This window comes from Cucumis melo, chromosome 4, assembly GCF_025177605.1.
Source record: "Cucumis melo cultivar AY chromosome 4, USDA_Cmelo_AY_1.0, whole genome shotgun sequence".
NCBI lineage: Eukaryota > Viridiplantae > Streptophyta > Magnoliopsida > Cucurbitales > Cucurbitaceae > Cucumis > Cucumis melo.
Genome location: NC_066860.1, coordinates 349,838 through 376,625, shown reverse-complemented (window position 1 = coordinate 376,625; position 26,788 = coordinate 349,838). Strand labels below are relative to the sequence as shown.

The following is a 26,788-nucleotide window of genomic DNA, read 5'->3' as shown; positions in this document are numbered from 1 at the left end:
TTTCGTAATTCATGTTCCATTTGGGCTGGATGGAGTCAAAGGTTTTTCAATAGAAATTAGTTGGGTTGAAAGAAATGCATGGGTTCCGACTAAGTTGAACCAGAGACAGGATGGTTTCGAAACTAAGATCAAGACTTAATTGCAGCAATTCATAGTTAATACAAATTGAGATGTTTGGTTCGATCTTTAGTTTTGCTTAAACTAGACCAAACCGAACCCTACACACCCCTACATCTAACATATATGATTTGGAAAGGTGATGAAAGTGTTGACGTGGGCTGATTTTTTTTACTATAAGAGCACCAACTACAATGTTAACCTTACTTGGATGATACAAAATATTGCACTCATAATATTTCAACTGTTCTAACACAATTTGTATGGTCAAGTTCAATTGTTTATGAGAGAAAGAAATGTTAAAATCTCTGTATAAATTTGGATCACTTTTCTCGTAAAACTGCATTAACTAGCTCTAATTCTAGTCATATCGTGGTACAAATTGATCAACAATACGTGTGAACCACATAATGAATTTATTTTTACACTAAACTCCCATTTAAACCATAAAAAACGGTCACTAAAGTCAAACTTATCAGTATAATTGTTCCTGAGGATGGAGTGAAATATTAAGATGTGATCATATCTTTATGGTTTGCCTCAATTTTAGAGTAAACTAAAATGCTTTGTTTATATGAAACACACATGTAAGGATGTTAACTTAAAAGCAAATATCTGAATCTTTGATTTGTATTTGATTTGATGATACCTGAAAATCCATGTATTTTAGTATTCTCTTTTTTTAATTGGGTTTTAGGAGAGATTTTGGTGTATTTAAAACTCGTGGGTGGAATTATTCTGATTTGTGATTTCTTCTTTGATTTTGAATTTGCCCACCTCAACTTTTTTCTTTTTTTCAAACTTAGTTGTGTTTTCTTTTAATTTTGGCTGTTATTTTTTCATTTTTGTGAACTTATTTGTTTTCTTTTAACCAACTCAACTTTGGATTTTAAATTTAAAAGGTTATGTTGTTGTTAAATGGAAAAATCTAGTGTTCATCATCGTATGTGTAAACATTATTATTGCCAAATTAAAGTCCAAATATTCTTAATTTATTCTTTCTTAAAGATCTCCCTCTTTTTGATCTTCATCTTCTTTGGTCCTTCGTTCCATTCTACTTTGAAGAATTTTAAGGTTTACTTGGTATTTCCTTGTTCCCTTTTTTGCCTCCATTTTCCAAATCATTAAGGTTTTTTACATAAAATAAATGTCAAAGTTAAGGACTTTGTCTTTGTTTGATGTTTCTTTATTCTCATCTATCTTTCACCCACTTCACAATTCTTCAAGTCTTTACGATTAATTTTCCCTTTTTAAACACCTTTTGATTTGTTGAAAGAAAAAAAATAAATAAAGGGTTTGAAGTTTTATTGTTCTTACTTTTCCTTAGAGATGAAGATATATATGCATTTTTCCATAATATATATAGTGTGTTGTACTATATTACTTCATTTGATATATATAATATAGTTTTCTAAATCAACAATTAATTATTTTAAAAATGATTCAAACCTCAAACTAGATCTTAATTAATTAGTTAAGATTCTAATAATTCTCTTTGTATCTAAAGGTTTGAATTCCGTCTACACATTCATTCCCTTTTCAGATTCATAAGAAAGTACCAAAAACCTAAAATATCTTTTTCTACATTTATAATAATATTGTTAGTAAGGAAAAAAGAATCAGACAACTATAAAGTACCAAGAAAAAAGTACGAATTTTATTTTTTAAAAAAGAAATGTAAGAGAGTTAAGATATTTATAAATATGTAAAGCCATCCAAGATAGAAAAAATTCAATTCAAAGAAAACGAGGATTTTGAAGTCAAGAAAAAGAAATGGGTAATTGTAACAAAATTGGGTTTAGAAAAGAAAAGAAAATCAAATTAATTTTACTTTGACGTTTCAAATTGTCAACTAAATATATATATATATATATATATATATATATTAATATAAGAAAAGAGAAAAGGGTTTAATTTTAAAATTGTGTGTAATGTGGAAGACCCTATTTCTTTGCAACTTCCATTTCATTGACCTTCTTTTCATGCTTTGACATCTTTTCTCAATCCAAATCCATAACATACCAAACAATTTATTTAAACCACAAACCTTTTTCCTTTTTTTTTTTTTTTGTCGGGGGGAAAAATACAATCTATTATATTATTTATAATGATTGTGACATTTGATGAATGAGTTTTACATATTTTGTTTGAACATCTAATAGTATAGTATATGGGGGGGAGGGGGATGTGAAGTAGCAGTAGATTAGTCACACTCGGAGGGTCATTACTATATTAGGGATGGTTGGTTGGAGTGGAACTATCAAAGAAACACAAAAGAATGGATTTGTATATAGGGAAATTAAATGTCATACTTATGATATATATATATATATTAATTGTTATTGTGAAAGGTAAGTTAATGGTGCAAAGGCTGTAAGGTGTTTCCTTGAATGCGCTGTTCCTCTACTTTTCAAATCTTACGTGTCTCCAAACCGTGTGATGTTACCCCTTTCGCCTCCGCCACTCCCCCATCTATTCTTCTTCTTATTTCCTAATTACATTTTTCATTCTGCTTATTGATCGGGATTTGTTTGTGTTTTTGTTATTAAAACCTCTTTAATTAATTCTTTTTTTTTTTTTTTTTTTGACCACTTCTCTTGCATTAATTAATTATCACAATCTTCTTATAATTCTGCTTAATTAAATGAAATTAATAATTACAAGTGGGAACATTCAGAAATTATCGGACGTCGTCCTAATGATATTAAAGTCTATGCATTTATTCATCATGCATCTTACTACTTCTCCCGCTAATCAAGTTTTAATTAAAATATCCACATTTAAATTTTATACAAATCTGGATCAAAACTTTGTCTACTATTTTTATAATAATAAATCAACCTTGTATTCTATTTCACTCCTCCTTTTAAATAAGTTAAAGTTAAACCCTTCATTATTTATACCATATTTACCTTAACAACATTTTGTTGTTTAATTTTTATATTTTAGATAGGTATATGATTCATACTTAATATCAATGGAATTTAATACTATAGTCAAGTTTGGTACGTAAGAAAAGAAATTGGTAAAGCTAAATACAAGCAGTGTTGGAGAAGACTTTATATATAGTATAGCTATAAACAAATGAGTTAAAGTATTAGGATGAGATTCATTTAATTTGTTGTGTTTTATTAGGATTGGTATTGTTTGTTTGTAGTTTAATTAATATATTTTTCCCCATGAGATCAAAAGCCACATCCACAATCTCCACTCTCAATGGCTTTCTTTTTTTTTCTTCTCCTTTTTGTCTTATAACAAGAATTTTCAACTCCCAATGTATAAACTCATTCTTTAATCTTATAACAAATAGTAATATTTAGTTGCTCATTCACACATTTTGTTTAATGTTTTCTAGAATTCAATCATATCACCAAATATATGCAATCTACATTCTACTTTCAAAGATTATTTTATGATTTGTGTTTCCTATTTTGAATTTAAAATTTTTAAATGTATAATTAGGATAATTATACAAAAATTTACACAAAATATATGTATATAAATAAATTAACTAATAATAGTTCATAGTAATTTAATATTTAGTAAATATTTCTTGGTACAAGATTCAAATCACAGTAAATACATAACTAGCTTTATAATTTATTAATATAATATGAAATACATTAAAAATAATTATAAAAACATGAAACACGAAATACAATTTTGTTTTCATAGAATCTCGTTTATAGAGTTTAACAAATGTATTCTCATACAAAATGAAAAAAGATACACAAACATAAAGAAAAGAAAAGAAAAATATAGATTTTTATTGCATAAGAAAAAGTATTATATTTAAAACATAAAGAAAGAAGAGAAGTGAAGTTGTGAGTTTCATTTTAGAAAATAATTATGTTGTAGTTATAAATTTAAATTGTTGAAGTAGTGGTGAAGCCAATTCTCAACTTCAACTCCCCTTTCTCTTGTTGTATATATAAATAGTGCATATATATTGCACTAAAAAAATATGTTGAAGTATTAAGAAATTAATGGATAGACATTATGAATTGTTTTTTCTTTCTTTTTTTTTTTTTTTTTGCTTTTTTGGGGTTTATCTCCATTTATTTTGTAATATAGAAAGAAAATCATTTCACACAAGACTTTGATTATTTTTCACGACTAAACCTAAAATGGATTTTGTTGAAAGATCAAACAAAAAAGATTTTTCAACTTTTTGCCCATTAGGGTTTTTTTTTTTTTTAATGACATTTCTTAATTAAGTCTCTATCATAATTGATACCTTAGCAATTTGGGGATATTGGGTTGTTATTTAGTGGCCAAAGGTTAATAATAAAAATTTTAAGCCTCTCCACACAATGAAGCACTTTTAATATATTCCTCCACCAATTTGGTTTTCCATACATAACATGCCTTTCACAAAGTTTATATTTGGAAGTGGCATTCATTATTTCCCCCCCCCCCCCCCCCCCCCCAAAGTGTTGTCTTGTCTAGTGTGAATTTCTTGTTTTAGTGCCCAATAATCTCTTTCTTAGTTGACATTTTTTCCATGTTTTTTTTGAAGGTTTTTGTTGGTGACATTCAATATATATAAGATAGTAACTTCTTTTTTTTATTGAATGTTGTTACTTTTCTTTTACACGAGGAAGATATGGAAATGAAAGAAATTTAATTGTTGTGATGTAATTTAAGTTTGACGAATAAGTTGCATAATCGATATACAAAAAAATATATGCAATTTGCTTAAACATAAGCCAAATTTAAAAGATAATTATATATCTACCATATGATTACGATACTTGTTTTATATTATATCGTAATTTTACAATAGATTATAAATCTCGAACCTTCCTTAGAATTAAAAAAAAAAGAACTATTCATAAAATAAATTAATTAAAGTTTCAGAATTTGAAGCTATATAAGAACCAAGAATTTCCAAACTTAATTAGTACTGAATCAAAACATCTTCCACATTTAACAATTTGAACCATCCAAAACTAACCCTAAAATATAAAAGTTGACATTTTGTAAGAGAGATCGTCTTTGGCGTTAAGTAAATGTATAGATAATGGATATTGTTCATACAATTAGTGTTTGACAAGCAAATGTAGTGGACTTCTCTCCAACGTTATCATTTGACTTCAATTTTTTCCTACTATGGACATTGACAATACATTTGAATCACTCAAAACTTGAAAAAAAATATCAACCTTCTTTTTTTTTTTTTTTATTCTTAGACTTAAAAATAAAAATAACTAATAATTTATTCCAACTTTTTTTTGTTTATAACGATTTGGTTCATAGATATTCAATTTTGCAATGATTTAGTCTCTATATACTTTTAATTACTACAAATTTAATCTCTTTAAACGTTAATTGATATGTAACAATTTAGTCTTTTACTTCTAAATTTGTACGTGATAATTTAATTTATAATGAAAAAATTTCATCATAATCGAATGTCAAATTTTTTATATTATGATCTAGACTTAATATTATATTTTATATCTAGTCTTTGACTAGTTTACCAATTATTTATGTAACAAATCTCTTTAAATTTTAACACTCATTTCTACGATAGAGACTAGATCGTTAATAATTTTAAGGTCTAAGAACAAAATTGTTATATATTTACGGATTACCTTTTAAATTGTTTAAATTTGAAAGAAAAATAACATTTTCAAAAAATTTGAGGTGTTTGATAACTTTTCAAAATGCATTTTTAAAAAGTGAGATTGAAAAATAATCTATTTTAAAGAAAATACATATAACCAAATTTTGAAAAAATTGGTTTTGAAAGAAATCTATGTATATAAGCATTTTTATAAAAAAAAAATCTAACAAAACACGTAAGTATTTTAAAATTCTAAATTAATGTTAAAGAAAGTGTTTAAAAGAAAAAATATTTTTAAAGAATTTTTTTTCATAGATAATTCGAACGGACTCTAAACTGTTATTTCTATAAAAGTTTACGACTTATTAGGTAGAAAACTCACATGTTTTTTGTTTTTAGAATAGTGAATATATGTTTGGTGAATGGTTTAGATGTATATATATACTCTCTCTACGTATAGATTTGTGACTTAGAATTAAAAAGATTTAAAAAAATATATAGAAAATTTGATTGAAATTGAAATTTAAACAATATTGTGTTAGGAAACACAAACATATATATTTGAAAAATGTTATTTAGAATGTATATAATTTGGAGTCTGGCCGATGTCACTGAAGCTGACATATACACATATTAGGATATGCCAATTGCCCATCGACACCACATTATTCCTCAACCTAATCTTACTCTTGAATGGTACAAAATTCATACTATTCAACCTTTTATTTTCTTTGTTCACATTATTCAAATTTAACCCAACTAAACTTTTTTACTCAACTAACTTTCAACACTCTCTCTATTTATTTAATTAAATTATCATCTCCTTTAATTAAATGAAAAAAGAAATAATTTAAATATATATATATATATATATGTGTATGTATGATAATTTGAAGTGAAAGATAGAAATGAAAAAGAGAGGTTAACAAATATTTGACGTAAAAGAAAGGAAGATGAAAAGAGTTGATTTAATTTTATTTTTGGTTAGAGTAAAGGCCGGGGGTTTACAGTACTAATACAAATACACGCTTTAATAATAGCAGACTTTTAGGAACCGTTTCCATTATTTTTCTTTAATCTCAATGAAACAGTCCCCTCCTTTTTCTTCACATATATTTTAATAATAACACATCTTTAATTTCTTTTCTTTTCTTTTCTTTTCTTTTCTTTTCTTTTATTCTTTCAAGTGGCACTTGTTGTAATATTTTCATAAAATGAACCCCATTTCCCATTTCTTCCATCTATATATTCTCTATATTTGCATCTCCTCCTCCATTTTCCGTTCACCTTCATTTTCCATCCTCCTCCTCTTTCTACCTCTAACAACCATGCAAGCTGTAATTAATTCCACAATCCCCCCTCAAAATCTCTCTCACTTTCACCTCCGCCGCTCCTCTTTCAAGTACCAAATCTCTCCTTTGAACCCCTCCGCCCCCAAGATTTCTTCCTTTAGATCCGCCGCCGTCGCGGTTCACGTCACTCGCCGCCATCTCGCTAACCTCGACAAGTTGCTCAACAAAACCGATCCCCCTCTCAAGGTTGACCCCCAGCCGGTTCATAAGGACCCCAACAAGGGATCCCTCCACATGCCCATCAAAGGGAAGGGGCTTTTGGAAGGCCTCAACCTCTCCAGACTCTGGCCGGAGGTCAAGGCCCCAGAGGAAATGTCCCCTAGAAATTTGAACCGGTTGCAGCGCCTACTGTCAAAGACAGTGGAGTACTCGCCGAGAAACGCCCTCGGTCAGCGGTGGCGCGAGTACCACGGCTGCAACGACTGGTCCGGTTTACTTGACCCGCTCGACGAAAACCTCCGCCGTGAAGTTGTCCGTTATGGCGAGTTCGTACAAGCCGCATACCATGCCTTCCATTCAAACCCCACCACATCACCCAACGAGCCCCCACTCCCTCGCCACGTGACGCTTCCCGATAGATCTTACAAAGTCACAAAGAGTCTCTACGCCACATCATCGGTCGGCCTACCCGGTTGGATCGATGAGGTTGCTCCCGATCTCGGCTGGATGACCCAACGGTCGAGCTGGGTTGGATACGTGGCCGTTTGCGACGATCGTCGTGAAATTGCTCGAATGGGACGACGTGATATAGTCATAGCCCTTCGTGGCACTGCCACCTGTCTCGAATGGGCCGAAAACGTTAGGGCCCAACTCATCGACATCCCTGCTGACGTTGACACCAAAGACTGCGGTGATCCGAAAGTGGAGTGCGGATTTCTAAGTCTGTATAAAACTGCAGGAGCACACGTGAGGAGCTTATCGGAATCAGTGGTAGAGGAGATTCGACGATTGACGGAGATGTACAAAGGAGAAACTCTAAGCATCACAGTCACTGGTCATAGCCTGGGTGCAGCATTAGCTATTCTCGTAGCAGACGAGATCAGTGTTTGTTCAGCAGAGGTTCCGCCTGTAGCGGTGTTCTCATTTGGCGGACCTCGTGTGGGGAACAAAATGTTTGCAGATCGAATAAAATCTCGAAACGTGAAGGTACTGCGGATCGTGAACTCACAAGACGTGATAACACAGGTACCACCAAATCCAATGACGTACTCGCACGTGGGAACCGAGCTTCGAGTGGAGACGAAGATGTCACCATTCTTGAAACCTAACGCTGACATAGCATGTTGTCACGATTTAGAAGCGTATTTGCATCTGGTGGATGGATTCATGTCATCAAAATGTCCGTTTCGGCCGAATGCAAAACGGAGTTTAGTGCGATTGGTGCAAGATCAAAGGGGGAATATGAAGAAATTGTATATGAGGAAGGTGAAGGATTTAGGGTTTAATCCAGAGTTGCAAACGGTGGGGTGTTTGCCGAGTCCCTCCTGATTCGACTAGAAGATCAATTTTTAGATTCACATCTTCCTCCGCTCCTCTCTGTAAATTTGGGGATTTTGGTAGAAGATGGTTGGATTGTAGGGATTAGGTTTTATGAACATACACACAATTTGAACGGGGAAGAAAATATTCTTTCCTTTTTTAAAATTAGTAGGTATTGTTTTGATTTCTTTATTTTTGTGAGGGTGGAGATAAGAAATTTCTCTTTCCCTCATCACAATCCTTTTCTTTTTCTCGCTTCACCTGATGAATTATGTTCAGATTGGAGTGTTATATACATCATATATTAAAAAGGAGTACTACTAATCTAATATAATAATTAATTAAGTGCATTCAAAGTGTGTTTATTTCTTATATATATATATATATATATATATATATATATATATTGTTTTTCTAACCTTGTATAACTATTATTAAATCCTCCTTACTCTTATCTTTATCAAACAACTAATTAGTATAATTAGCATTTAACTACTATTAGAAATTATCAATAAACTTTTGCAATATCGTTGTTATATATAATATAGCACTACCTAGGTTTGATATAAATGACTTGAGTTGTTGGTGCTTTATGTAACTATCATACACACTTGCAGCATTGTTTTGTCTATGTCATGTTTGTTATGAATTAAATCTCCATTGTGGATATCCTATTTTCATACAAGTGGCCATCCACATAAACAATTTGCAAATATATCAAATTTAGGACACTCTCTCTAAAGTCAAATTTTAATACAAAGTTATTTAAAAATTAATAGTGATAGTACAACATCCACTATAAATACATCCTTTGAGATAAACTAACAAACAAATAGTATGTATCTAATAAGCAACATGGATTATTTTATATACATTGACACCAAAATAAAGATAATAATAGCAAAAAATGAAACTTGTAAACTTGAAACCTTTAATATTATTGGACTGTACTTGGAGTTCTATAGAGTTTTAAAATTATTTAGCATTTTAATCATTTTGAAGTTTCAAATTATTTCTTTTTTTTATTTCTATAATTGTTAACGTTTTTGTTTGTTGTTTTATCGTTAACTTTTAGTTACGTAAGATTATTTAGATTTTCATAGGCTTCCATATGACATAAATATATTGATTCATATTAAGTTGTTGATGTGACAAAACCATACAAATTGATGTTTTTCCTTAAATTAAATAAACTATCCTTTTCTCTCTCCTCCCCAATCTTCTTCTCTTCTTCCTTCACTTCTTTTTTTTTTTTTTTTTGTAAAAATTTCTCATACTATAAGGGTACGTATGATACTTTTTGTTCACACTACAAATTTGTATTTATAAATTTTTTGTAGACCTTGTAATATTAATGTTATGGGTCCGATTCTATTTGTTTTTCTCATTTTTTCTCCTTTGTTTGAATTTTCCTCATCAAACCCTCTTTACTCCATTAGTTCCATAGCTAAATGCGTGTTCTTCAATGTATAGAGGATCCGTACTCCAAGACTCCTAGTTAATTAGTTATTATTAATTATATAATATTAATTTATCCATTAACATTAAAAATTTAAGATTATTATATATGATCTTGAACAATGTGTAGTTGACACACAAATAATCGTGGTGGGAATGAAGAGCTGCTCTGAGTTTCTCTCCTCTGAATGCTAATATTAACTTAAAGACTCAACCTATGGTTAGATCTTCAAATTAAAGGACGAGATTATCTAAACTTATGAATATATCTAAAGGTGGATTCAAGAAGAAAATTGTTTATCATCTCACTTTGTCTTTAGATAGCTGTAATGAAGTGTCATCTTCAACAATCGAGATCCCTTTATCTGTCTTTGTGGAAGCCTCTAAATGACTTATAAGTTTGAAAATGATGCAATGTTTAGTATTTCAAAATGTTTTATAAATAAAGTTGTTTGCTAAATGTCACTTCACTCCGTCGATGCTTTCAAAATGTTTTTCCTTTCCCTAGATAGCTGAAAGTTTCAAGCATCTATTATAAAGTTGTTGCGTTTCCCATGTAGTTGACTTTTTTTCTTTATAAGTGTATGTTTTAAATATTCTTAGCTAGTTTAAGTGTGGGAAGTGTGTAACAATGCATAAAGTTTGAAGTTCATAAAAGATTTGAGTTCAACGCATAGCTCATACCTTTTTTTTTTTTTATCTTGAGTTAGTCTTTAGTTTGATTAAACCATCTAGAGTAAAAGAAAGTAGGCCTCCACTCGACTCTAGTAAATGAACTAGTTGGGTGAAGGTGTGACACTTTACTTTATATATATATATATATACTATATATAAAGTTCACAATCTTTTAAAGTAGAAAAATCATAAAAATAATGTTGCAATTGATTTATTATAATTATTATTGCGGTAATGTTTTAATATTTGTTATTTTTATAATGCATATATATATATATATATATATTTTTTTTTTTTCCATATTTCGTAATAATGTAGAAAATTAGGAATAAGATTATATATTAAAGACATATTTAAAATGAAAGTAAAGAAAGGGTCGTCATATTTGAATTGGTGGCTATAATACTTACACTTATTAGGTTGTAAGAATCATATGTTTTTAGCATTATTATTATTGTAGATTGATGTGCTACTGTAATCGTGTTAAGAAGTATCAAATGAAAGCATCTCATTTTTCGTAACAACCTTATTTAGTTGACCCCGACCGTTTTAATTCTCAATTTGTTTACTTCTACTAATTCTAATTCAATACCATTAATTGCTTTCTTTCTATCCCCACTATTTCTACTATTCAACTACTATTCTCAAATATTATCTCTAATCTATTATATATACTACATTTATATAAAATCTAAATTTACATTTAAAACATGAATTAAGTTATAGTTTTTGAATTTACATCTAGAAGCTACAAAACAATGTCAAAAAGAGCCTATTATTGTTCAAGTTCTTAATTAATTAAATAGGTTTTATGAGCAAAAAAAAGTTGGTAATAGTTATTAGTCTTATCAAGTACCCAATAAATAGACCTCCATTAATGTTTTTACAATATATGCTTACCATTTTTAATCAATGTTGATTGAAGAAAAAAAGGAGACTTGAGCATTATAATTATTAACAAAACCTTATAAAAGCATTATAAACTAAAGTTTTCTGTCCAAGACAATAACTTAATCTACACGGTTTCATCTCAATACAAGTAATTTAATTTAATCAATAGTTTATTAGTTGAGGGGAATTGATATAGATAGAAAGAAAAATAAATAAGTAAATAGATTTGATAGTTTAAAATGAATGTAAACTCAGAATAAACTCCAAAATGTTGTAATAGATGAATGGATGAGACAAGTAGATTTGATAGATAGTGTGTAAAATAATTAATGTGTCTCGACTCATATTCTTCCGTCCATAATATTTGAAATTTAGAAGTTGTAATTAATTAATTAATATATAAAAGGCAAGCAAACATAATCTAAAGGTATTTGAGAAAAGGAAAAAGAAAAATACAAAATTGGGAGATGGGATGGGTTTGTTTAATTATATAGATTAGACACACACACACACACACACTCACACGCCATTACACCTCCATTACAATTAAACTAAATTAAAAACAGTGTAGTTTAGAGTTTGAAGACTTTTACGGCGGAGCACTGGCCGACGAAAGACGACGTCGCCGTTGTCGGCACCGGCAGATCACAGGGGCCCTCCACGAGACATTTTTCCAAATTGAGTTACCGACTTTAATTTCCTTTTTCTTTTGAATTTCAACCGCCATTTGAAGTCGGTGAAGAAGAAGAAGAAGAAGAAGAAAATATATAATGCAAGCACACTATGAATTAACAACTTGCAAGCCTTTTCTATGATTTGAGTTTCCACTCAAATCCATAATTATTCTCCTTTTCAACCCTCAAAATATTCTTCCCCATATTCTCCGTCAATAGATTTGATATCCTAACATATAAAAAGTTAATATCATCTTTTTAGCTTAATATTAATAATCAAAATGTCATGAGTTGAACTCAACTATTTCACAATAATATTATTTAAAATATCTTTTTTAAAACAAATATTCATAACACTTAGATTAAAAGTAATTTAAATTCTACTTTCTATTCTTAAAAACTCTCCTTTCTCTCTTGTTTGGAAAAAGCCTAATTCAAAATCACATTGCATCAAATAACCGTTTTCATATACATACTTATATATTATAATAATATTAAAAATGTACTTGGGGTAATGTTAGGGGGAAAATAGAGACCGTCTTCCTAGAATTGGACTTTTTTTTTCTTAGCTAATTATTTGGTTTTACTTTTATTTTTAAGTATAAAAATTTAGAGATTGGAGTTGATGACTACTTTGTTTTTAAAAATTAAGTTTATTTCTTTTTAATGTCTTATAATAATTAAAAAAACAAGAACAAGTTTTTAAAAACAACAACCCCTTTTAATAACTACTTGATCTTTTTACTTTTAAATTTTGAAAAGTAAACCTATCAAATACTCATTCATCTCTAAATTTCTTGCTTTTTTTATGACACTTTACTGTTGTTTTCAAAAGCTTAGGCAAATTTTGAAGACTAAAAAATATATAGTTTCTAAAAATTTGTTTTTATTTTTATGGTCCGGTAAGAATTAACTAAACTATATTTTACCTAAGAAAACTATAAACCATGCATGGGTGCAAATCAAGAGAAAGCGATACTAAATTTCAAAAAAAAAAAAAAAACAAACAAAATAACTACTAAATGGAACCTAAATTTATTATTTTGTTATCTATATTTTATCAATAAAACCAAGTTAAAATTTTAAAACTAGGAAATTAATATTTTTTAAAAGTTATTGTGCCTTTTGGGAATTTGGTCAAGATATTCAACTATTTAACTTAAATAAGAAATTAAAAAAAAAATGAAGTTTTTTAAAAAAAACTTAAAAAACCCAAACGATTAGGAAGCTAAAGTATGAAGATGTTTTAGATTTGAAAACTTGGTAGTTAAGGTTTTGAATTGAAAGTGGATGAGATTAAAAGGTTGGACATGACTTCAGTTGTAACTATATCACATTAATCTGTGGTTTGTCAAAATTATATATAATGGGAGCGGACATATTTTAATTTCTCTCTCTTCTTTAATGCAAATACTATATATATATATATATATATATATATAAAAGATTAATTAAGACATAATATAATAATAATTAAATTTTGATTAAGATTGAGATCTTAATACTTTAATTTGTGTACACCAACCACAATAAAAAAGAATTATTGGTATGGATATCCAAAGAAATAGTCATCATTTTTCAAGAGTTTAGGAGATTATATTCTTTGTTAGGAACGGTAACCTAAGTACTTTTTTGATTTCAACACTAAGATTGGATAAAGTCTCCAACTAAAGACTTTTGTGGATGTTGAAATTCTAACTCCTACTTTTTTTTTTGCGGTCAATTTTAGATCCTAAAAAGTAAAGTTTTTAATAGTCTGCCTATTTGTTGTTGCAGTCTAGTATCAGTAGAAAATAAAATTTTGTTTATATTTAAATGAGATCTAAATAGTTACCAAACGAATTGTAGTCTTTAAAAACTTGTTTGTGTTGTTTTGAAATTTGATAAATAATTTTCTCAAAGATAGGTGAAACCATAATAAAAAGAAGAGGTTCAATTTGTAGAATAAAAAACTCACTAGGATAAGAAGTTAGTAGCTCTAGCAAGCGAGAGGAAGACAAAGTAGCTCGAGGAAGGGAACCCCACTAAGTCCCTGGATTGACTGTGATTAGTATGATCGATTATTAGTTGCTAAGCGAACGAGCTGTGAAGACGGCATAATCGCTTGCATCCGCTATTCACTATAGAGCATACTAACTACCTGCAACACTATCTTTTTCAACCTTGACGGGCTCGCCTACTGAATGTAGGTGGTAGCCTTAGGGCCCAAACGAGATTAAGGAAATGATGCATTGTATAAATTTTTTAACTTTTTACTAAACGAACAGTTTGTTAGTTTTCAAAAACTTTGTATTGTGTTCTCTTTTAAAAAATAACTAAGAAAGAAAGTGGAATAAAGAAATCCATAATTAAAAAAGAATTGTAAAGAAAAAAACAAAACAAAACCATACTATTATAATCACCAACAAATTATAAATTCTTTAACAAAAATTAAACAAAGTCGTAGTATTTAGTGCAATTTCAACCTCAAACAAAAACTAAAAAATTATATATATACTTATTTTAGTCAAGTTTTATGAAGTTTTTTTTTTTTTTTTTAACTGAATACCCTAATGATTGAGAATCTAATTTATTTACAATAAAAATGAAGTGAAGAAAAAGTTAAATACATTATTTACATAACCGAAATTGTTAGGGTTTGATCCGAATATTTCAGAGATTTGGAAAGAAAGGATATAGAAATAGATTCATGAAAGATTTTAATATGCTCAATTTTTTTTTTTTTTTAAAAAAGATTTTTAATTGGTCACTCAATCAAAATATAGCAAATAGATTAATGAGAAAAAAAAAAGTAATTTGAAAAAGGTTGTCAATTGGTTTATCCATTTTATGTTGGAAACTGTATTAAAATGTAGTATAAAACAAGAACATATATTGGTTACAAAAATGTGGGTTTGTTTGAGAAACAAAGTCAAGAATATTGAAAACAGAAAAAGTTGAAATAATGAAAAATGAGGCGATGGCTTCAAAAAATGGCCATTTAGATTTCAGACTCCAAATTGGAAGATAAAAAATGTCAAACGAAGAATTTGGGCCGTCCTGCGTCTTGATTGATGGCTTTCTCATATATATTGGGCCTTTTTTCTTGACCAATATTGACCCCCTAATTCTGCTTCCCCTCAAATCTCTATATATATCCTTACTTTTTGTTGCTTTCCTTTGAATTGCAATTTCCTCCAAATATGAGTTGAAATCTTTCATCTAAACAAAAAAAAAAGAAAAAGAAAAAGAAAAGAAAAAAAAGTCATAAAATATTTTTTAGATAATGTTGGATCGAGAAGAAGTTGTAATTAAAGAATGGATAAAGGTTGAGGTTGAGAGTGCACCTTGGGAAGCAAAGCTGCTTTTGAAGGTCCAAAATAAAATAGAAAATATTCAACATGGAACATAATATATATAAAAGGATTGGGCAAAGGAAGACATATATCTCGATGCTCTAGTTGATTTGATGGACTCACCTTCCATGAAATCATGAAAGAAAGATACCTTTAAGTTTATGCCTTCAACAACAAAAACTTATGATGAAAATAATTACTTGATAGAACATCTTAGCTCCTATTGATCTTGAATAAATTACCCTTGGTTCCTAACACAATTAGATGGACAACTTTCTCATGTACATCGACAAGATTAGCCAAGGTTGGTATGAAAGTTGAAGACAGGGTTGATTTGTTTGTTCAAGGAATTATCTAAATCGTTTGTGACTCAAATTTTGGGATATATATAAAAATCAATGTAAACGACTACATATTTCCTAACAATCAAGCAACAATCAACAGATACGTTGCAATAGTTTGTAACAAAATTTGATCGACAATGGTACCTTGCAAGTAGAAGACCACATTGATAAGGTTGCTTAAGTTGCCCCACTTAATTACGTGTGGCTTGTGCCCAAAACCTAGTTAGATCTTAAAAGGGTTTAGCTAAATATTTATGACATTGCTCATGGTTTGGGGACACACCTTAAGTCACAAATGAGCTAAGTTTGGCTTTGCTTATATTCATTATTGACGTTGAGTATGACATACAAGTATCACAACTCCTTTTCATAAAAGTGGAGAAATAATATAAAAAATAGTGGACCCTAAAAGTGTCTAACTAGTTACTTCCAGCAACAAAACCCTAAAGTTTAAGATGAATCTTGTTTAAGTCATAAAGATGCAAAGTTTGGTTACATGAAATCAAACACATGTCAAAGTACAATGAAAGAGAAATCATATACCCAAGTCGAGTCCTCAAAGTCCAACTCACACAAACAAATAAATTAAACAATAGAGCTTCGTCTTGGGAGTGAAGGCTAATGTTATGAGTAATTTTGGATTGCAAAAGTCGAAAAACAAGAACATAAACAATACGACCAAAAACAAAAATTTGGAATATAAAAGTATGTAATGCTCGGTTTGGTATTTGCTAATAATCTATCATTTATATTATACTAGGTAAAAAGTTCAAGTTTGAGCAATTGACTGCTAAGAAGAAAATCCTCTACATGAAATAACCATGCTAAAATGATAAGAGAAAAAAAATTTATATTTTGAATAAACAATGAAAAAGAAAACTATAAATGTTGCTTGGTTTAGCCTAACCTAGAAATATCCATATTTAAAATAATATAGAGTGATCAAATAAAAGTATATTAATTATAAACTTAAAGTTTAAAGTAAATAAAAAGTCATGAATATAAATATGAATTTGAAGAATATCAAAAGTTTGAGCAAAATATTATATTAAAAATATTTATGAATATGTGAGTTTAATGTTTTTTTTTAATGAGATTTAATATTTAGAAGTTGTGACTTTTAATATGAATTTTGAATTGAATTAATTTGAAGTTAATGGGTAAAATTACATAAATGACTGAATTGTCAATTAAAGTAATAGTGAAAAAGTCTTATAATGAAAGGGGCATAAATGGGAGAGAAAGTTTCTCATCATCCATACTTTTATATATACTATAGATTAATGCATCTAAAATTAAATTTATATGAATTTGTGTCATCTTAAATAAAATTTTTGCTTCATCAATACAACCTCTCTTAGATAAAATATTTGATTCCACCATTGACTTGATTACATTTATAATAATTGAAACTCAACTAAAAACGAAATGAAAGGTAAGCTTAGATAAAAGAAATGGACCAAACATCTTTATTTGGTTACAAACAAAACAAAAATGAAACTTAAATGTCAAAACTATAAAAATTGAGCTTTGATTCAATCCAATCTAATCAGGCTTGGCATATTCGATAGCTAAAACGATTGGCGGCTAATCTACACATACAAAATGCCTTACAAGAACAAATCAGAGTGGCGCAGCGGGAGCGTGGTGGGCCCATAACCCACAGGTCCCAGGATCGAAACTTGGCTCTGATATTTGTTATTCTATTTTAAATTTACGATGGAAGTGCGAATAAGTTGTTTTTGATATTATCTAAAAATAATTAAATAAAAAAAAGAACATTTACAAATATAAGAATTGAAAAATAAGTAAATAAAAAAAAGATAAAATAAAACATTGATTTGTATACCATATTTACCAAACTGACTAAACATTTTTTACTATAATTAAAAAAAAGTTACTTAAAAGACAGTAAGATTGAGGAATTACATAGAGAGTAAGTAGATTCTTTTCTTGATATGATTATAAATAATATGGACCCATTTGGAGGGCACCACGTGTAAATCAAATAAGCAACCCCGAGTGATCTCAATTGAAATAAGGTGCAGAGGATCACAACCCATTAGGGTTTTTAAGTTTGGGTTTATTCCAACCTCATCTCTCTGCCGCACTGGCTAGGGTTTTCTTCTTTCATCCAATCCTTCTATTTCTCTGACGCTCACACTCTTTTCTTCCTCCTTAGCTCAATCCTTTCCCTTTGATTTTTTATACCTTTTCTTTTATCTTCAATCCTTCTTGCTTCTTCATGGATCTCACTCATCTCTGAGAAGTTTTCGTTTCTGGGGTTCCGTTTTTCACTTTGCAGTTCGTCGTCTGGGTGTCATTTGCAAGTTCTAGGTTGAACGGATATGGCAACCATGAACCCCTTTGATCTCTTGGTCGACGACGACAACGAGGACCCTAATCAGCTTGCTTCCGCTCAGCGCTCCGCTCCTGCGCTCCCCTCTAAGAAAGCCCCTGCTCCGGCTCAGCCTGCCAAACCGGCTAAGCTTCCTTCCAAGCCCCTCCCTCCTGCTCAGGCTGGTGGGTTTTCTTCCCTGCTTCTTCTTGTTTTGTGATTTCTCTTCTACGATTAATTTTCAATCCCTTAGCCTGTTGTTTTGCCATCTATGTTGTATCTACCCTTTTTGGGACTTCTGGTAATGAGTTCTACTTTGTATTAATGCTATGTATTCTGAAGTCCTTTTGTATTTCTGTTGTTTATTATTTGTTCTTTTTTAGTTCAACTGATTGTCTGAGATAAAGTACGGTTCTTTTCTTCCTTGAGATTGATTGGTTAAGTTGAGCTTTGTTCTTCCTTCTGCTGTTAAAAACACCTGTCCTCTCATTTTGACGTGAATATTAGTGTCTTGATAATGATTTATTTTTACAATTTATGGCTTATTTGCTTTGGCAATGATTTGGAACGAACATTATTAATTCTTATTACTCATCCTGAAATTACTGATGGTCTTTTTGTAAATGCTATAACGAAGAAAATTACTTTGTCGTGGATATCATTTAAAAGAAGGTCCTTGATGCTTCAATTTCCCATGCTATATAACTCCTTAGGAAAAGTAGGTACATCGGAAGAGGTATTCGCATAAGAAGTCAATATTGCAGATTCTTTCTATTAGTATGATGTTGAAAGTAGAATTGTGATGCTGATTTTATGAGTTTTAATAAGCTTCCGTGTTCGGTAATTTATGAATGTTATCTTGTTGAACTCCTTTTGTTTTTTCTTGTTAATATGCTATGATTTTCTTTAATATGATCTAACTTTGGATATTGTTATCATATTTATACGACCAGTAAGGGAGTCAAAGAATGAAAATAGCCGTGGTGGTCGTGGTGGCGGACGTGGCTTTGGGCGAGGACGCGGTGGTGGTGGTGGAGGATTCAACAGAGACTCAGCCAACAATGAAAATAGTGGCAGGAATGGATTCTCTGATCGTTACCAGACACCTGAAGATGGTGAAAAGGCAGCTGAAAGGCGTGGTTATGGTGCTCCCCGCGGATCTTTCCGTGGTCCTCGTCGAGGAGGCTTTAGCAATGGTGAAGCTGAAGAAGGGGAACGACCCCGAAGAGTATATGAACGCCGGAGTGGAACTGGGCGTGGGTTAGTACATTTTTTACTGGGATATCTAGTTTCCAATTTGATCATTTATCTCAAAAGTTAATATCATAGTTATCTTACCCTATGCTGTTTGTTTTGGTTTCAGAAACGAGTTTAAGCGCGATGGGGCTGGTCGTAGGAACTGGGGTGCACCTGGTGATGAAAATGCCCCGTAAGTTTACTTGTCCAATTGTGACGCATTAACTGATTTTATGATGTATCTTTGACATTTACTTGCACTTGTGGATATAAGGGATGTGGAAGAGCCTGTTGCTGAAAATGAGAAGAATGTTGCTCCAGAGCAACAATTGGGAGAGGATGGAGTTGATGATAACAACAAAGCCGAGGAGGCTGTGCAGGAACCAGAAGAGAAGGAGCCTGAGGATAAGGTAATAGCCCTTATTTTTTTTTCTTAAAATAATGATATATAGTTAAGTCTGCCATGTCAATTGGCTGTATAATCGCTTCACCATATTTTTTTACAGGAGATGACCCTCAAAGAGTATGAGAAGCTCCGTGAAGAGAGTAGGAAACTGCTGGCAAAGACTGAGGTGAGGAAGGCCGAGGTGGATGAGGAATTAGAGAACATGCAGCAGCTTTCCAGCAAGAAGACCAATGATGAAATATTTGCTAAATTGGTGAGAACTTATCTTCTGGTAGTATTACAATTGCATTTTTAGGTCTTTGGTTGTTAACGCTACAAAATTTTTGGTCAGGGTACTGATAAGGATAAGCGCAAGGATGTTGCTGACAAGGAGGAGAGAGCTAAGAAAGTATGTACTGTTCTTTGGGATTCATTTCTGGCTGATCTGTATGGAACTACATTTTAGAAGTTAAACATATAATGCTATTTTGTTTTTTGAAATTATTGTTAACCTTATTAATTGAATTTTTCAAAATTTGGTTAAAATTTTCTTTGCCTATTTTCGTATCATGCAATGTACAGTAGATCTGAGCCACCTTTGTAGTGTTGGTTTCTTGTTGTTTGCTTATTAGATTATATAATGTGTGAACGACCTTACTTGAGCAGTTATGGTTCTATAGATTATGTACAAGTGTATCATTCCGTTCTTGTTGGTTTTCTTGTTGTTTGCTTATTAGACTATTCTATAGACAGTATTTTACTTAGTGGGTTGAGTTTTCTTATGTCCGTCTATTTATTTCATTTTTATCTCATTGACAGTACTTGATTTCATAAAAAAAAAAGATTATGTACAACTGTATCATTCAGTTCTAAAGTCTAATATTGTGAAATTCGGTTTCTTATTTATTATAAGCATGTACTCTACCGTGTATAAGGTGTTTGTTCTATTACTGTGGTTAAACTCAGCCGGGGCTACTATAGTGAGTGAAATATCTGCAACTCTTGTTCTTTCTACACTTATATTACTGAGTTCTTATTGAAGTAACTGTTTTTGGTTGTAGTCTGTGACTATTACTGAGTTCCTGAAACCTGCGGAAGGTGAGAGGTACTACAACCCTGGCGGTCGTGGTAGAGGCCGTGGGCGAGGCTCTAGAGGTGGGTTCAATAACGGAAGCAACAGAATGAATGTGGCAGCTCCCTCCATTGAGGATCCCGGGCAGTTTCCTTCGTTGAGTGCCAAGTGAGAATTTTACCACTTAAAAAATGGCCCCTATTTTGTCACTACATTTTAAAGTTTTCTTGAGATAATCAGATCAGGATTTTTGAGTTACAATTACCAACAGGATTCTGAGACTCCCTCTCTAATGCTCTGCTATGTAGTGTAAATCTTGGATGTTATGGTCTTGAATGGTCGTAAGTTATGCATCAATTTTGATTTTTTTAAGGATGTTTAGCATTATTACTATTTTAGTTCTCAAATTTTGGCATTAATAGGTCTTTCTATTCTCTCCATTGTTTATTTTATGCATGATCTTGATGATGTGATGGATCCTCTGTACTTTTTTACTTTCTTGATGTTTGATTTGTTTTTTTTTTAAGGAAAGGAAGGTTCTCTTGAAAAGAATCAGATATTAGTAGGACCTGTTTTTGACCTTTTGACCATGAAACTTCTCAAGTTTTTGTGATTTATCTTCTTAAGCAAGATAAGATGTAGAGCAGTGAAAAAACCTCAGGGAAATAAGATGGGAGTTTTGGGTAAAGTTTCTCTCCAACTAATCTCAATTAAGTAGAAAGTTGTTCTATTCAATTTTAGCTTTTAAATTAATTCAGTTATGAATGTTTTTAATTGGCGCACCTCCATTCTGAAATATTATTCTTTTTTTTTTTTTTTTTTTTATTAATGGACTGATCCTGTTTTGGATTTCATGTTTTCTAAGTTTTTCCATTTTTCTTTTCTATTTATATTTTGTGTTTCATTATGTATTTAGTCTCTTGTTTTTTCTCCTTTAATTTTTGTGTTCTAAACTGTTGTATAATTTGCTAATTTTTTTTTTATAATATTATTTTCTCTTTCAAATATGAGATCAAATATTCCAGATTGTCTTTTAGTTAATTTTGTTATAGTCAGGTTCACTGTTTATTTAGATTTATTAATCTATTAATTAACTCTTAATTTAGAGATCAACGATTGAGAAATTAAATGTTCTAAGAGACCTCTGTTTAATGATTGTTATGGCCTAGGTTGGGGTTGAGGTATTCAAGTTAACAACTTAAAAGGAGCATCCTTACTTGGGAATTAGGGCTTGAATTGGAATCTATTTTATTGTTGTATCTTAAAATTGTGAGCTTTTGAAACATATAATCAAATTTGCCAACTTTAATCTAATACAATTGAAGTCGTATAAACTAATTAACGTTTATTGGTTTTTTTGTAGTCCTACACCAATAGTTGCAAGTATTTCAAATTTATAAATGCTTTTAAACTAACAATCGTATACCAAATATTTTATGTTTTTGTATTAGTTTTGAGAAAGAAAGTTTCAAGAGAGTTCTTTTGAGGTTGAATCATATATATATGAGCATGCGTTTCTTTAAAGAAAGATGAATTTTGACTAAATAATTTTATGACATTCTTTGAAGTGAATGTTGCGATAATTAGTAATTGATGTTGAATTTATGTTAAAAGAGGAAGAGGTAATTAATGTATTAGAACCAATATTTTTTTAGTGGTTCATTTGAAAATTGTAAATGCTACATAATGAAAAGAAGAACGATGTATGGAAGTAAAATTTGAGAATATATAGATAAGATGTTTGTATATAAGATATGTATGCATATTACCTAAAAGTAGGCAAGACAGTATTAACTCTAAATTGAAGTTCCGAAAACTTGATGGTCTTGATTAAAGATTTTGGAAAAGAAAAATTTCTTTTTTCCAAATGAGCAAAATCTACTATTGATATACTTTATTCTTTTGTAAATCAAATGGAACTATCATAAATTTGGAAGGTAGATGATATAATAATATATGGTATATTCATATCTATTAACTCTTATACATAGAGAAATCGTCTATTATTACATACATATTTGTGTTGTTGAAATATATTCAACAACAAGTCTAGAGTACAATGATTCAAATTTATTTTTATTTTTCATTAATTATGAGTTATTTTTGGTTACTAGTGACGACAATTAATTGACACCTATTGAAGAACTAGAAGATTCTTCATGCATTGTCGAAGTGACTTGTTTCCGGGAGATAAGTTTAATTAAACATATTTATGATTTTTAAATATATTAATGTTTGTTGTTCGTTATTATACCACATTATATTTTTTTTCTCTTTATTGTTTTATATGTTAGAATTGATTTCTTATAATTTAGTAAAAGTGTGTCCAATTAAGCAGCTACACCTATGTTACTCAAGTTTTACTCAAACGTGAGAGGGATTTATTCAATGACATGAACCTAAATATTTGAGTCCATAATCCTTCAAGAACAAATGGATAAATGCCTAGAAAAGATCAAAGATATCGTATAACCACTATGTAAATTGTCTGGGCATCCTTTATTCAATTTTTCTTCGGGCAAACATCACTTTTTCTCAATTTGAACCCATGGATATGACCTGAACAAAAAAGGTTAAGCACACAAAATATGTATTTTCATAGTTGTTAGTCTTCTTTTTGTTATTCTTACAAGCATGAAAGAAATGGTGATCGGAAAGGAATTACGTGACTCTTCAAGTATAGGTGTGTATCATTGAGTCCAATAGATACAATTGATACCGACGAGATACAACTTTTCAAGATATAGGACATGATTATTTGAACATGCGTTTATTGACCTTAATACAAACCCAAATGATATCAATGGATAACAATTCTTCAAATAGAGATAGCTACACATTGGATGGTTGCATTGTTTCACTTATGAGTAAATGTATGTGTAAAAAAAATACAAATGTTATTTATATTTCATATTTTGGATGGACTATTTGTATGTGTTATACCATTCGTTTACACATTTGAGTTTCTTCTTAATTAAATTGTTAAATACTATTTTAAAACATTGAATTTAAGATTTAAAATTTTTATACCTAGTTTTTAGTTTTTAAAAATTGTTTTTAGTAATTAAAATTAGGAAAATTCAAACTATAGATCTTATGATCGACGATTAATGATTATTGGAAGTTGTCCTTGTAAAAGAAATTGAAACTATATATATTTTGAAACCATACACCTAAAAGAGGACTACCAGTAGTGATCGACAAAAAAGAAAAAAAAGAAAAAGATAAGATAGATTTTATCCTATTTTTAATAGGATCGAATAAATTCAAAATGAGACCACGTTCTTATCTAATAAACTTTTAAGTATGTTATAATATAAACAAAAAATTTTATAAAATAAATTCTTAAAAATGTGTCATCTAATGCACTTCTAAAATTATCTTAATATAATCTAAATATAGACCAAATAATTTCACAAGGTGACATTTACAATCCATTAAAAAGTAATCTTCAAAATCACTTCTAATTAAACAAACCCTAATTAAGTGATCATAAACTAATAGTTTCTATAAAATAATTCTTAAAAATCTATCATCCACATGTAAATTATTTGACTATAATCTTACGTTTCTAATAAATTATTAAGAAAGCCATAAACTAATTTCTACAGAATCAATCTAACCTATAATATATTCAATCTACAAGTAAATGATCTTTATATAATTTTAAAATGGACATAATAAATTCAAAATGTGATCCATGTTTTTAATAAATTAATGAAGTTCCTTATAAACGGGTTTCTTACAAATTTTCTATTCACATTTAAATTATCTTTAACATAATCTAAATAATGATAGACTTGGACAAATTTTGCTAAATTTGTAATCTTTCTAAAATAGTTTTATACACATAATTATTAGTGAATATCAATTGCTTTATTTGCAACTATCACTAATAATTAAGTACATAACAATATTATTAAAAAATTGTAAATATAAACTCTAATGATCTATTAGCGGTAGACCAATATTATCGACATTTTATTTTTGATAATCTTTGATATATTTAACCATATTCTATTATGATTTTTATTTAATATATCCTTCTTTATATATATTTATTTATTTTGTAAAGAAGTCGTGTATATATATGTAGTTATTAATTCCTTCTAAATTCTTAATTTTTGTTTTATATATTTATTTATTGGATGGAATCATAATAGATCAATTTATATGTTTATTTTATAGAGAGGAAGATGAGGAAATTGGGTATAAATATAGGTATCTAATCAAACTTCAAAACACATCCCACCCTAAACTTAGTAAAGTATAACAAATAGAAAGATAACAATTCCAAGATTATGTCCTCCCATCGTAAGTATATCTTTTGGTGTATTATTTTTGTTGAGTTCATCTCTCTTTTCCAACTTCTAAATCATATATATATATATATATATATATATATGTACTTTTTAATCCTTGTTAATTAACAAATATATGTATATATTTTGCCTATATGTTTCAAAACAGTAAAATCATGGCCAGAACTAAACTTCATGGACGCAGACATTGTGGCAAATATCATCAAGAAAGAGAATCCTAACTTTCAACCAATCATACTATTGGCAGGAACTCCAACGACACGTGATCTTAAACCTGGTCGAGTTCGACTCTTTACTAATGTGGAAGGAAGAGTGGTTATTATACCTCAAGAGGGCTAAAATAATGTAAACCTACATGTTTCAAATAATAAATAAAAGTAATAAACTATTTCTTCTATTCCCCATATATAAATAATTAATTTGAACTTTTTCTTTTTCTTTTTTAATTTTTATTTAATTAGTATAAGGATGGAGGTAATAAAATCTGAACCTCTCTAAACTCAAATGGAATTACATATCAATTCAATTGCAAAAAGTAAAAAATGAAAATGGAAGTGATTTTATTGAGTTAGGTTTTATAAATAAAACTTCATTATGTACTTTGTCTATATCTATGAAAGAAATAGTGTAACAACTAGGTTAAGAAAAAAATAAAAAAGAATTAGTCAAAGGTGATTGTAATAATATTGTGATAATGGGAAAAGGGTGAGAGATATAGGATAAAATAGGGATTTGCATTAAAAAAAAGGGCAATGTGGAAAGTGAAAAGTTGTTCTTTTGAGAGATATATATGTAACATTTATTTATTTATTATAACATACTTCCTTATCTTATGAAATAAAGGATAAATGAAACAGACAAAATGAATAATAAAGAAGAGAGGAAGAAGAGAAACAATTGAACTCAATTGTGGTGTGTCTTATAAAGACATTTAATGGTATAAATTATATTATGGAATTTAATGGAATGGATGTTACAATATGAAATTGAATGTGAGAGTTATATGAAAATTGTAACCTATGTAGGTTATGAATATCTACATTTATAATATATCATTATATTTACAATACTTTATATATATTGTTTATTCTTTGTTTCCCATTATTTATCTTTTTCTTTACTTCAAACTTGACACGTTTTAACTTTATGTTTGTTGTTATCCATATGACCATGTCACTTATAAATAAATCAAATATTAATATATAATATTATTAATTTTGAACCCTCCACCTTTTAAATATTCCTTTAAATATATTTCATAGGCTACAAAATTATTTGGTAAATTTTTATTTCTTTCTTACATTAACAAAGAAGAAACATTCAAATCGACCACAAAATTGATCGCTAGCACATTTAAATATCAATTAAACTGTGCATCTTTGGATGGTTACATGATATTGGATGCATACTTATATGAATATTATATAAAAAAAATGTTTTAACCAACTCTAGTCAATCATGAAACAATCCAAATTTTAGACAAACTCATTGTTTTAAAAAATTACAATTTCTTAGAAGATTAATAATAGAGATAGGAAAGA

The 26,788-nt window shown here is 29.5% G+C and overlaps 2 protein-coding genes and 1 long non-coding RNA gene across 3 annotated transcripts; all 3 read left to right on the top strand.

The window, feature by feature from the left end:
• The first annotated feature begins 6,953 nt into the window (after positions 1–6,953).
• On the top strand, positions 6,954–8,867 carry LOC103503457 (phospholipase A1-Ibeta2, chloroplastic). Its single transcript, XM_008467646.3, has one exon. The coding sequence runs from the start codon at positions 7,015–7,017 to the stop codon at positions 8,524–8,526; it is 1,512 nt and encodes a 503-aa protein (XP_008465868.3). The 5' UTR covers positions 6,954–7,014; the 3' UTR covers positions 8,527–8,867.
• Positions 8,868–17,934: 9,067 nt separating this feature from the next.
• Positions 17,935–21,297, top strand: LOC103503456 (RGG repeats nuclear RNA binding protein A-like). The gene is made up of 7 exons (XM_008467644.3): positions 17,935–18,417; positions 19,186–19,492; positions 19,596–19,661; positions 19,743–19,878; positions 19,975–20,127; positions 20,206–20,262; positions 20,915–21,297. The coding sequence occupies exons 1-7, from the start codon at positions 18,243–18,245 to the stop codon at positions 21,095–21,097; spliced, it is 1,077 nt and encodes a 358-aa protein (XP_008465866.2). The 5' UTR covers positions 17,935–18,242; the 3' UTR covers positions 21,098–21,297.
• A 3,871-nt stretch (positions 21,298–25,168) lies between these two features.
• LOC103503455 (uncharacterized) lies at positions 25,169–25,673 on the top strand. Its single transcript, XR_540832.3, has 2 exons — positions 25,169–25,239; positions 25,396–25,673. It is a non-coding gene; the product is annotated as an uncharacterized LOC103503455 (long non-coding RNA).
• Positions 25,674–26,788: the final 1,115 nt, after the last annotated feature.

Coding starts and splice junctions, on each gene's coding strand:
- LOC103503457 (XM_008467646.3), top strand. CDS start 7,015: ATGCAAGCTGTAATTAATTCCACAATCCCCCCTCAAAATCTCTCTCAC.
- LOC103503456 (XM_008467644.3), top strand. CDS start 18,243: ATGGCAACCATGAACCCCTTTGATCTCTTGGTCGACGACGACAACGAG. Junction 18,418..19,185: donor CCTCCCTCCTGCTCAGGCTG/GTGGGTTTTCTT, acceptor TTATACGACCAG/TAAGGGAGTCAAAGAATGAA. Junction 19,662..19,742: donor CCTGGTGATGAAAATGCCCC/GTAAGTTTACTT, acceptor TGTGGATATAAG/GGATGTGGAAGAGCCTGTTG.